Source organism: Aspergillus caelatus (assembly GCF_009193585.1).
Source record: "Aspergillus caelatus strain CBS 763.97 unplaced genomic scaffold BDV27scaffold_93, whole genome shotgun sequence".
Classification (NCBI taxonomy): domain Eukaryota; kingdom Fungi; phylum Ascomycota; class Eurotiomycetes; order Eurotiales; family Aspergillaceae; genus Aspergillus; species Aspergillus caelatus.
Window position 1 is genome coordinate 93,467 of NW_022475356.1, and position 12,754 is coordinate 106,220.

General features: G+C 44.3%; 5 protein-coding genes across 5 annotated transcripts; 3 read left to right on the forward strand and 2 right to left on the reverse strand.

Moving 5' to 3' along the window:
* Nucleotides 1-160: 160 nt before the first annotated feature.
* BDV27DRAFT_128718 (uncharacterized protein) lies at nt 161-1,218 on the forward strand. Its single transcript, XM_032067038.1, has one exon. The coding sequence runs from the start codon at nt 196-198 to the stop codon at nt 811-813; it is 618 nt and encodes a 205-aa protein (XP_031927368.1). The 5' UTR covers nt 161-195; the 3' UTR covers nt 814-1,218.
* Nucleotides 1,219-3,846: 2,628 nt separating this feature from the next.
* On the reverse strand, nt 3,847-4,591 carry BDV27DRAFT_128719 (uncharacterized protein). Its single transcript, XM_032067039.1, has 4 exons — nt 4,438-4,591; nt 4,287-4,369; nt 4,180-4,236; nt 3,847-4,128 (listed from the first exon to the last, which is right to left on the reverse strand). Exons 1-4 carry the CDS (start codon nt 4,522-4,524, stop codon nt 4,020-4,022), a joined length of 336 nt encoding a protein of 111 aa, XP_031927369.1. The 5' UTR covers nt 4,525-4,591; the 3' UTR covers nt 3,847-4,019.
* A 2,713-nt stretch (nt 4,592-7,304) lies between these two features.
* Nucleotides 7,305-8,008, forward strand: BDV27DRAFT_145443 (uncharacterized protein; the record flags this gene model as incomplete). Its single annotated transcript, XM_032070415.1, has 3 exons — nt 7,305-7,449; nt 7,501-7,899; nt 7,941-8,008. 3 exons carry the CDS (start codon nt 7,305-7,307, stop codon nt 8,006-8,008), a joined length of 612 nt encoding a protein of 203 aa, XP_031927370.1.
* A 1,032-nt stretch (nt 8,009-9,040) lies between these two features.
* Nucleotides 9,041-9,869, forward strand: BDV27DRAFT_116236 (ricin B lectin domain-containing protein). Its single transcript, XM_032064667.1, has 4 exons — nt 9,041-9,220; nt 9,280-9,392; nt 9,455-9,554; nt 9,622-9,869. The coding sequence occupies exons 1-4, from the start codon at nt 9,111-9,113 to the stop codon at nt 9,749-9,751; spliced, it is 453 nt and encodes a 150-aa protein (XP_031927371.1). The 5' UTR covers nt 9,041-9,110; the 3' UTR covers nt 9,752-9,869.
* Nucleotides 9,870-10,774: 905 nt separating this feature from the next.
* On the reverse strand, nt 10,775-12,450 carry BDV27DRAFT_172490 (general substrate transporter; the record flags this gene model as incomplete). Its single annotated transcript, XM_032075884.1, has 2 exons — nt 10,775-11,815; nt 11,875-12,450. 2 exons carry the CDS (start codon nt 12,448-12,450, stop codon nt 10,775-10,777), a joined length of 1,617 nt encoding a protein of 538 aa, XP_031927372.1.
* Between the last annotated feature and the right edge of the window lie 304 nt (nt 12,451-12,754).

The following is a 12,754-nucleotide window of genomic DNA, read 5'->3' on the forward strand; positions in this document are numbered from 1 at the left end:
TTAGGGCTACAGCAATGCTCAGCCTCAACCTAATATACCACTTGTGATATTCATAGGTCGCATGGTCCCACGCTTGTGTATTGCGGTGATGTCAGGGTTTTAATGCGATATTTGTCGTCGCTGCAGAACGGTATGTAAATCATGTGCGGCACTATTTCTCGACAACCTCTTTCACAAGGGTAACAGAGAAGTTATATGGATAGCAAAGGTTTCCATACCTATTACTATCCAGATCTGGTGGCCAGTGATTTTGCGGAATATGATATTGACTCCGACAAATCATTCACATTATGCAAGAGTGGATCGTGTGATGAGATCTCACGAATTGCTCTAAGAACTCAGCTTTTGCTTCAGCTCCAAGATGACTACTGGCTTTACTGTGAGGCACGCTTGAAATTGCAGCCACGCGCATTGTTCTGGCCTGGCATCGAATCCTTCCCACCGCTATCCCTGGAATGCATATACAGGACGAGAGTTATAGACCTATGTCCTTGCCTCTCGTTGACCTTTTTCGATCGAACCCGGTTAGAACGGTGGTTACATACAGGACTTACAGACACCCTCTCCAAGCGCACCCAAGAGTCCTTCAAGCTGCTGACCGCGGTCGGACAGGTATCTCTTGTACACAAATGTTCGATACCAAACACCCCGGAAGTATCGATTGACATTTTGATCACAGTCACTTTCAACGAGAGTATGCGCCTGGAAGCACAAACAGGATATTATGTTCGTATGAACAGCTACAAACCTACGAATTGGCGGGTGACGCCTCGCGACTGGCAGAGCCATCCTACTGAGCACATATTCCTCTGACCGCATGTTGATCTCCTCCCGCTCATACGTAGCTCATCTTTCTGGCCACGAGTTGCATGTAAGTCGTGCGAGACTAGTGCGTGGGTGGCTAGCTGTGAGGAGGAAGCTTTGTATGTTGTTGTCCAGGGATTACGAAATATGGGCAAGCCTCTTTGATATGAAGATCTAGACCCAGTATGGCATAGGGTCGCTCGTGAGAAGCCCCATAACATTACTGGTGCCATGATTATGTACAATGCCAAGGCATTTGGTACTAGGCCGGAGCTTTGGGGGGCTTTTTATTCTGCGTGGAACAGGCGTCGATCGTTGGAGCCATAGGTATCCCGCCATACTGAACACATCAATGGGTCCCATTGCCGAGAATGTCACTTCAGTTGCAATATCCTACTGCCTTTTGCTATTGTCAATGGAGAAATGAGCTTATTGTTCAACAAACATCCTAGTTATCTTGATAGAACAGTAGTGAGCTTTTGATAACCTCTATACATATGTCTATATCCCGGGGGTTTATATGCTTCTCCCTCTATTAACTTCAGTTTGATATAATTGAAATTTACGTGTTTGCCCTACGAAACCTTTCCTTTGATACAGTATAATTGATTCCTGTCAGCTTATCATATCAACTATTGATGCAAATGGGCAATTTCTGGCTATCGTAAATAAGAAACTCAAATGTGACACCGCTGCTTTTGAACGATACAGAATATACGCAACTGAATGACAAAAGAAGACAAGGTTTAATATTTAAGGAACATATAGATATATATGCTTTGTAGAAGCAAGATACTGATCAGGCGCCTGCAAGTGCCAGACGATTCGAAGCAGCGTAAGCTGTTCACACAATTGCTGCTCCTACTCCTGGCCACTGAATCTAGAGCCCATGCTCAGCATCAAGACATTGGTGGATCACAGTCATAATATTGATGCGTCGGGCATCCATCGCTAAACCAGTGGTCAAAAAGATCCCTTAGTAAGGCCACAATACTACCAATGATGATGCCCTCTGTTTCTGTATATCTGTCAGAAAAATCTTCGGGAGACGGTGAAGCCAATGAAAAAACAAATGTGGCCCACTCTCCTTTCGATAGGTAGATATCGTGTGTCCGTTCTTACTTATTACCAGGACATGAGACTATAAACTTTTGTAGACTTTCGAATACGCCGCATGGCTAAAATAAGGTTGCTCGAGATCATCAAATAATGACGAACAAATATGGTTCGGTGGTTAATGATTCATGAAGTCTGCGCTAATAGGAGTACTTATCTAGGGGGATAGAGAGGGAAATGCATACCTGACTATAGGTTCTATTCAAGCCTCTTCCCAGATTATCAACGGCCGTCTAGTACAGTACTGTGCTTTTCTAAGCAGTATTTCTCCTTTTCTTTATACACAGTAGATATCTCTATATATATTTCTATTGTTTCCCTTGTACGTAGAATCCTTAATATATAGTACCAATAAATATTTTGCTAAGATACTAATTTACAATTTTTAGAGTTGATATCGGGGCGGGTGTTGACCCTACAACACGAAACCTGGAGCGGGTTCTAGACCTAGGAGTCAGGACCCACCTAATGCTGATCCACAGTCATGTTGATACTCCGTAGATTCAAGCAACACAATCAATCTAAGCAAGGAATTTCACCCACATGACCATTTGACACTTTATAATAGTCTAGTCGTTAGGAATCAAAGCTGCTAGAGTGGGTTAACCTAACTTTAACCGAGTGCCGTAGTTAGGTTAAGAAACTTTCGATACAAATCCGACTTTATTTATACCTTAATGCCTTGAGGGACAATGCACCCTGGTTGTCCTGGCCGGAAGAATATATAGGGCAAGGCTGAGCTTCAGAGTGAGGAGGATATAGGGGAAAGAAGAGGCGGCAGGGGCACTCACACTAAAACACAATAAATGCGAAGAAAAAGAAAAAACAAAACATACAACAGGAGGGATTCGCTGGTGGTCACCCACCCAACTACTAACCTCCCGGCGTGTGGCTTAAGTACGGCTGAGCGGACGGGAAGCCCTGTTCTCCACACCCTATGGTCGTATGTGCTAGTCTGCTGTTTAGATGCAGTATACGAGGTTTACATAGAGATTAAAATTAATACACCCGATTCACCGACTAGGAGTACTACTTTCAACCGGAAATACCACTACGATATACCGTAAAAGACGCGGTAGATGTCCGCACGTTTTTAGGTATTCGAATGGGATGTTTTTCCATTCAACAACCGTATCTATACGGGACCCACGAACCTAAACAAGTAGTGTATCCAGTGAAGTTTGGATTAGATTAAGGTACCATTCACCACCCATCCGGCAACCCAATGCTGGAAAAATATATTATATGGACATTCATAGCCATATAAATATTTGATGGTCTATGCCGTTGCCCGCCTTGCCATAGACACAACCTATCGAGAATTTTCCAATTTCTGAAAACGCTAAGCACAATGTCTAAGGCCAATCTCGTCACTGGTGCAACTGCTAAACATGGAAGCGCAGTGATTAGGTGTTTGTTGGAAGCCAGCACAGATTCCACAATCCTCGCCGTTACACGCCACCCAAGTTCTCCTTCCGCTCAGGCGCTATGTCAAAGATCACCACGATCCAAACTTGTGCAAGTTGACCTTGATGACCCAGCGTTGATATTTATGAACGCAAAGAAAGGAATCCCGGGTATGGCAAGCGGGGTGGGGATTGGGAATGACAACCCATCCTTCTATTCCCCTCTACGCTTGAAGTTCTAGCTAGATAGTACCGATATCATCATTAATTGGCCGTGGCATATAGCGCTTAGAATGCCACTAGTTTGAGACATCCTTATTGATGTCCGGACCGGTAGCCGGTCTTTTGCCAGAAACAGATATTTGGTCCTAGAAAGTGTTAACTGACAGAAGAGGCTTAAGTCATTCAACTCAACAGGATATACCTGTTGACTACAGATTCAAACAAGGCAGGCCTTCACCTACACACCTGGAACCGTCCGTAGGATATGCTCTTGCTGATAGAAATTGATCCTTTTAACTTAGTGGTTGACTAGGTTCATTAAGAATTAACATTAAGATACAGTTGTAAGGCCCCTGCATTCGCACCAAGGATATGGGAAAACCCAACCTGATTGGGGTAAAAACCATAACAGGACCATATACAGACAGAGATGGAAGATAATCCCCTACGAAAACAAACAATGCACTGCAGTTATTCCCGTGAAAGAATATCACAGTATACCGACAATGGATCATATCGCAAAAGATCTGGCCAATTTCCGTCATATACGCGGCCTTCGTAACCATTGCAACCTGCGTGTCTAGACAGGGTTAGCTTATGTTTGATTAGGGATAAAGATGTGATCCCATACCTATAAATATCGCAGTAATGGCCCCGTTTGATTTGTGCAGATCCAAGGTTATGTTTCCTAATATCGTTTAGTAAAATTTTCTATAAGTCAAATCGCTCTACACTTACAAAGGTGGGTCTAAATCAGTGCAGCGATGAATATAGGGGTCTTGGATCTCTCCATCATAATTAGGCTCATTGTATAGCCTTACCTATGTTTTATCAGCAGTATATCCTTGATTAATCATCGTACAATCCGGGTTTGTTTGCAAGGACTCACATTAGTAGTTGCAGGATAGTAAAACCTGGCAGTAACGAAGAGAGGCAAGATGGCTACCGCCAGCGCAGTAATCTTAGAATAAAGCATTCTGGCAGTCACTAAGAGCAAGAGATAGATTGGTAACAAATATTTTGATCTGAAGTGGTTATTAAAAGATAATGGATGATAGACATTCGTACAAGCAACAATATTGTGCTGAACGCGTTGTTTATATATTTAGCTGTGGCGACTAGAAACACACTATCTACCAACTATGATGTTTAAACTTGAGTGTCGTTTGCAGCAGTGTAGTATCTAGTCTAATCGTCATTATTCTATCGTCGCCTGCTATTCTCGGTCATATAATAGAGTCTTTGCTCGATGATTTGAAGCTTTTCCACGGTGATATCAAGGTTATGACGTCCACATCTATTGGAAGATTTTTATTGCTGAAGCACTTCATGCAAACAGCTTTATAGATTTCAGTTGATTCTGGATAGTTGCTGTGTCTAGATTCTGTAGATACGATGACTTCCCTAAGACTATGATATCATTTCATAACCTATCAGCTATAGTGACTAAGGCCCGATAATACAAGCTTTAAACCTAAGCTTTGTTTAAACCACTTTACTTCCCAACATCATTTCCGGTGGCAGAGATTGTATCATATCTCATTTTAGTAATGCTAAATTGTAGCACTGGTAAACTCGATACTTATATTTCCAAAGGCTTACACAGATACATAAGTGACGCTCTGAATCTTCCATCCTTGATAAACAATAGTCTAGGCTCGCTCAACGGGTATGTAACATCCAGTTCTAACTTTTCCTGCTATACTCCTAAACTTCCGAGACTCGGTTCCGGCGATCCCTAATCACTTGCTGTCAGTCGTCCTACCGAGGAACGTCGAACGTGAAACCGTCGGTAAGGATAGGTTACAAGAGCCATGGCTCTATCAAGGATATCTTATAGCCTATGTTCCCTTAATATGTAGCTGACTTTGACACTAACTCGCTGTTCCAGAAGCATGGCCATATGGTTCAAAAATTTTATCGAGTCTCTTTTAGAAGTAACCCTAATTAGTGCTATCTATTTCTTTTCATACACCGTAAAGCGTTACTGTATTCAGCGATGAACCTATCAACCATAAATATACTGATGTAACACGAAAAATTTTAATTATGATTCTGACACATCCCGGTTAGGGGGTGTCATATTACACAATTACACTTCGATTTGACAGCGGATGTGATATAGCTGAAAACGGCAAATGCTTTATCTGCGGCCCGGCCGTACCGTGTTTAGGCTGCCTGTCAGTCCAAAGTCTAACTACATCGCACACTCTGCTAAAGTGAGAATCTATTTATGACATCATACGAAACCGTATCATTTGTATTCCGATATATTAGTTTTAAAAACTATACTGGTCATCTTCGTCGTTGACTTTATGGCTACCGCAAATCGGGACTATTTCTCTTTCTCCAAAGATCCTGTGTATCAAGAATTTGCCAAGAGCCTAGGCGGTTTGATCGAGAAAGCTCAGTAGTCGACTTTACCTACAACTACAACATCGTGTAAGGATCACCAGTTCAATCATTTTAACATAGTGGTACAGTGAATGAAAATGTATTTGGTGCTGTCAAATGTGCGTTTTGAATAATACTATCTAAGTCGCAGCAAAGCTTGTCTTATCGCTAATGTTCTTTAGTTATGTTGTTCATTGCGGTCTCGTCCTTTCTTCCCTTGGTGTTTCTGACCAAGGGGCTTTGACTTAGCTCCAATTAATAGCAAAAGTGGGTTCTTCTTACCCTGGTCACAAACGTCGTATTGCTCTTTTCACTGAAGATCTCAAGTCATTGTAGTCAACAGGCAAATATAGATACCGGGTCAACCGGAGGGGTAACAAGCCAGATATAATCATTGGGCTATTCACAGTAAAGCCCACTAAAGTGTTGCAGTGGAACAAAGCGCACACAAGCCTTAAGGTCGGTGAGTTCTGAATGGTAGTAAGAGTCACCTGTCCCGCATGCCCTTTTGCGGGAACATCCTTGACTTTGGTATGTTACGATATAATATGCTTAAGGGGGATAAAATATCAGTATTTACACTTTGGGTTGTTAGAATATTCTGCAAAACCACGCGTAGGTACCAATGTGCCGCATACAAAGTAAGCAGTGGAGTGATTAGAATAGTAGGTTAGTAGCTAAGACGACTATTAGAACGAGCTAGTTCCCTCCATCGATTATATGCAAAGTCTCTACATTCCTTATTTCCTGATTTAGTAGTTCAATCTCCTTATTGCGGTTTGCAAACTATTCAAACAAGACTTAGTCAATGCCTCTCAGTATTATCCTGCGAAAGAAAATCCACTTTCCCAACCCGATCGTGCTCACTCCCGCTGTTGAACGAATGTTACCTGGTATGTATAATATCCAAGACGTAGATTTTAAGTACTTTTAGATAGCTTTAGATACTATTTAGATAAAGGAATAAACAAAAAGTAGTAGTAAAGGTATTGAATCTAATGTCAAATGGTCATATAGGTGCAAAATCGTTGGTTATTCTACTTGTGAGGTCTTAACTATGTAACTATCAAACAAAGGCGCGTCAAACCAAAACAAACCTTTGGGGAGAGTTTCAGTTCGAGAGGTGTGCCCTTGCCTCTACGTATGGTATTTATATTGGCAACTTGTCTTGCTGTTTTTATTCATCTGCTACATTATTTCTTTAATATATCCCTGAGAATTTTAAAGTCCATTCTACTTGTCTGGAAGAATACTTTGCCCTTTGTCCTTAGTTAGCTGTTGCATCTATATGTTACCCTTTTACTGTGCTTATTAGAATGAGACTTAATCGAAACCAATACTATTTCTCACCTTCTATGGAATATGGGTGGCAATAGCTCTCCGCATTATAGGACACTACACTTGAGCGCTGACGCAGAGCGAAGGCCGGAAGCCAAGCGGAGGAGAGAAGAAAAGAATGCTAGTGGAGCGCAGAGGAAGAATGGGAACAGGAGAAAGAGGAGAGAGGGTGTGTAGAAGAACGCCAGCGGAAGGTAGAAGAGGAATGAGATTAAGACAGAATTAACGCGGTACACAACCTGTCTAGAACTTCTTTGTCACTTCTATACAGTTTTCTCACTGCCTTTACAAGCCGGAACCACGTCTCGCTCTACGATAGGAAAAATACCGCTGCCAACCGGGAAATGCTGTCCCTTACGACTTAACCCTGAGACGGACTGTGGCTTCAGGCAACAGGAAATTTACTATTCTGTTCGCACCTATTTAGAACCACCTGGCGAGGCCGCGACACAGCGATTCTCGCCGCGACGTGCGCTGGAGGACCTGGGGCAACAATCCAAACCAATAAGCAATCAACAAGACCTGGAGAGCTATGAAGGGTTTTGTGTAGAGAGCTATGTTCGCGATACTATCGCACAGTTCTGCGAGATACCAGCCGCTCGAGGAAAATTTCACCTAGGTGATTGGAGTTCGGTTCCACAATCATGCGAATGCTCTCAGTTCACCGAAGCTACCGATATCCAAGGAAACGAACCGTCATGTTCCCGACGCTCGAGGCAAAGGCGTAAATCCAACATTGCTGCTCGAGTCTGACATGTTGACCTTGTCTACGGCTGTCGCAATAGTAACTACTACGCTCCGTACATATTGTTGGACTGGGGGGCTTGGTTAATCGGTGGGCGTCCGGGTTCAACGCTGCGGGGGAGAGCCACGTAGCTGACAAGATGTATCCTGATATAGGAGTAATTGAATTCCTTGTGAATGAGGAGTTATGAAGTATAACGATGCAATTGGCCATCACCTCTTTAAGGTGGGTTGAAAATAATTGAAGGCGTAGCTTGAGGTTGACAACTCAACGCATGCGCGGGGTCTAATATCTGTAGAGTGTCCGTTGTGGCTTGCGTCAGTGCGAGAGCAAGCAGGCAATGCCGCATGGGGAGACACTCTTCAGAGGATATTTAGCTAATTGAATGCAATGGAAATAGCGGTACCATACTATGCATGAGGGTGGAAAAGGTGGAGGCTTCTTGACCAATGGATCCCGATGGCGTGCACCTGCATACACGACTGACACTGCTGCACAAATATCTGCAGATTCCGGCCGCGAATTTTAGGGAGCCACGTATCTTCATCGGTAGTCGATGTAAATATCTACTTTGGCGATGTAGAGTGAATCTCCATCGCAAAGGGGGTGACGCTCTCTGAACATGTTTCCGACGGGAACATTTTAAGATATTACAAATTGTTACTTTTAAACTCAACCCGTTAGTCAGTATGATAGACAAATAGTATAGGAATGGCATTAACAAATAGTATTTCTCACATATATAACATGGTCGAAAATAGGAACAAGATTTCAACACTGGGTGAAATAAATCGCGCAATAGCGCATCATGCATGCAGGCTGACGCGACATCCATAGTTAATGATTGGTTTGGCGGGAGGCAAGACAGAAGCCCGTATGCATGGTTCAGTTTCTCTTAGAAATGGAAACAGATGAGATGAATACCTTGCTAGCCAGAAGACATGATCAGTTTTCGAAACCAAGCTATAAAGCGTGGGTATCTGCTCTACGAAATCAGCTTTTCAAAAAGCCCTCAGTTCACCCTCTCAATTCACAATCAAAACAAGCACAATTGGCATTCAGTACATCGTCCAAACACCATAACCATGAGTGACTTCACTGGACCCAATGTATACACCATAGTCGCTCGCTATGTTGACAAGCGACTTGATCTCGATAGCGGCAAGAAGGAAGATGGAACCAAGCTGCAGCTCTAGTATACCACTCCATACGCCTTGATCGTACTACATAGGGAGTAACTAACACTTTCAACAGTCGGCCATTTGATAATGGCCAATATGGTCCAAATCAACGATTTGTCTTCGCTCATGCTGGCAATGACGAGTACCTCATCATCAATGTCAGGTCTGGCACCTATCTAACGGCTTGTATGACTGGAAACCCCAATCCTTTGTGTGAGCAGTGATGTTGATAATGGGAATTATTTTAGCCGATGATAGTAAACAAATCACTGCTAATCTCATCTCTCCCCTCGAGAAACGAGTGCGTTGGAAGATTGAGCCCGTTAAGGATCGCAGTGGAGCATACTTGTAAGTTTACTGTCATATATCTGAGGGTATTGGCTGTGCTAATGCTCATATCTTTGTTCCAAAATAGCATTGTCAGTGTTGCGTTCCCCAGCAAGGTGATCGATATTTCCGGGGCGAAAACCGACGATAAGACTGAAGCCCTCACCTACACCAAGAACGGTACTCAGCATCAGCAATTCTTTTTGAGATCCGCTTAGTGGCGCATTAGGCTCTGGGTTCATCCGATGAAGCGGTATGTACACGAGTCTGATATTAGTCCATACAGAGTACATAATGACTTGAAGATGACCACAATTCAAATGTATGCCTGTAGCTACCAGGTCATTCATATGGCTATCATCTGCAATTCTAAATTACCAAAACATTCCCAAGGTTCAGTAATCTCTATTCCTGATTTATCAAGCTCTGCCTCCTTTCTGTAGCTAAGTATAGAGTGGCACAGGTTTCCCGCCGGACCCGACCCAAACCCGGGTACGGGGAGACCCGTCGAAAACCCGACCTGCGTGCAACTCTAAATGTAATACTTTGAGATTATTTAGTTATAAAATATATATTTATTCTCAACTATATATAAATCCTCTCTTATTTAATCTACAGTTTAGTATTTAACTCGTAATTCTTTGGCTGATTTATTGCAATAGATACAACCTTTTATATATAGTTTTATTGTCTCTATTTCCAAAGACAGATAGGTATTATATCTTTCCTATTACGTAGATTATTATATAAGAGATAGGTGGATATACCCAAGGCCTACAGCCCTCGCACCAATAATTTGTCGAGCCTGGTTCAGGAGTAATCGGTTGAATTTATTCTACCGGTCCTTCATCTGCAAACGGTTGGGTATTCTCCACCTTCGGTATAATTTTCCATAGGTTCGTGATGTGTATAACTTTCCACACGTCTTTATAAAAGCGTTGCATAGAAAACAGGCATCTTTGCTGGATGCAATGGCCCGTGGAAATTATTCAGGCATTGACTTGATGTCGCAATAGGCAATGAGCTGTATCTCTGAGTGAATTTGTTGTCTCTTTCAGAGTCTTCGGAGATCTACTCGAGCGGAACAGACATTTACTTGACGATTTCGATTTTATTTATTTTTATTTTTATTTTTATTTTTTTTTTTGTTCTTTGCTAGAGTACATCCCATCCTAGAGTATATTCCATGCAATTTGCCCGCATCTTGGCCCAAGGTCACCAGCATGTCCATGATAGACATCTCACTCGTTCTTTGGTTCAGCGGGCAACTCCCAGACACCGGGAAGGGCAACCTGAGTGCTAGTGAATTTTCTGGCTGAGACTTTTTGCTGAAACAGGACGTTGAGCTCCCCATAGGTCCGGCCAGTCGGTTCAGGGATACAGAAATACGCATACACAACAGACAAGACGCATGTTCCGCCGTAGAAAAACCCCGCTTTCGCGCCCCAGTTCCATGCCGACGGGTTCAGCATATATGGGGTGATGATGTTGCTGATGATATTGAGGATATTGTATGACGCACGCGCCAGCACAATCGATTTGGTGCGCAGCTGCACGGACGGGATCTCAGCCACCAGTGAGTAGCAAACGGGGCCGATGGTGACATCGTAAAAGAATGCATAGACCAATAACAGAGAGCCGACGGCCCAGGCCAGTCGAGTCCTCTGGCTGCTACTGGCGGAGTCCTCAGCGACGCCCAGGCCACCGATCACCAGCAAGGTCACAGCCAAAATCGCCAATCCCCACAGGTAAAGGGTCCGTCGGCCAAACCGCGGGAGCATCGCCCAGGCAATAAACACGCCGACAATGCCGAGAGCATACTGTACGATCGTCATATTGAAGGCGGAGGCTGTCGGGAGTCCCGCTTGCTCGTAGAAGTACGTTGAATATATGCGTAGCCCCGTTCCAGATAGGATTTGAATGCACCAGACGCAACAAGCGATGATAGTACGGCGGCGATCGACCCCGTAGAAGCAATCCATATAGCGAACGCCGGTCCCAGCTTCCCGCTCGTTCTCTGTTGTCACCACCATCAGTGCAACTGCCTCGTCCGCATCAAACTCGATTCGACTCGATGAGGTTAAACGAAGGAGTGCCGCCTTAGCTTCATCCAACCGGTTCTTGCGGACAAGCCACCAGGGTGATTCAGGGGTAAAGGCAATGCCGATCATCAACGGAATGGGCCACATCCATTGCAGGGCGAAGGGAATCCGATAGGACCACTCGTCTGTTCGATTGAGCATAGCTCTCAGAACACCGGAGGCAAGGAGCTGTCCCAGAACCTAATGTCCATACTATGGTTAGCTCCAGCAACCTTTATGTCTGGGACTGTGAACCTTACCCAGCACAGGTTGACGTAGGTGGTGAGATAGGCGCGCAGATGGGTAGGGGCCACTTCGGCGGCATATGAGGTGGTTAATGTCTGGAAGACACCCCATGGGATACCCATTAAAACCTGGCCGACCTGCAGCACCTCGATACTGGGAGCAAAGAACGGAATGAAGATCAGGACGGTGATCAGGGCGAGTGACGCCAGCATCGTCTTCCGGAATCCGAAGCGCTCAGACACGTAACCGTTCAGAAGGAGACCAATGATCGACCCCACCGAAGAACCGTTGTTGAGACCTGCCTGCCAGGCGGCTGTGATTTGATATTTGCCTGGTTTGTACTGATAGCCGTACTTTTTCTGGAAGGCGGGCGCGGCGAGGAAGGTGCCCATAAGCTTCATGTCGTACCCTTCCATGATGATCGCCAGGGACAAGAACATCGACCATGCAATTGCCTTGGGGTACAATCGGAGGGATGGTAGAAGAGTGAGTTCGTGTTCTCGTTGGCTGGCATGGTTGGCTTCCTCCAGAACGTCCTCCTGCTGGTTCCTGGGGGTAGCCATTTTATCCTCGACATGAGCAGAGGCCATTGTGAGTTGTAGTGTATATTGTGGCCAAATTAGGCTCTCATTTTGTTGGAGGCGCAAGCATGGTATTTATGCCCGTGGGGTTTTAGTTGAAGTCGTTCATGGTCTGGGGAAGGCAAAAAAAAGAAAAACCTGGGGTTGTTGGAACCTGATAAAGTTGTGTAGCGATCGCCGGTCGGCTATGGTAGCGAGCCGATCGGCGACCGGGCCGAGCGCTATGGAGACGGAGTATATGGAGAGTAAGTACATAAGGTGTCGGCGATCGCTGACTTACCTTCAATAGGTACAGAAGGGTGATAATTCAGTT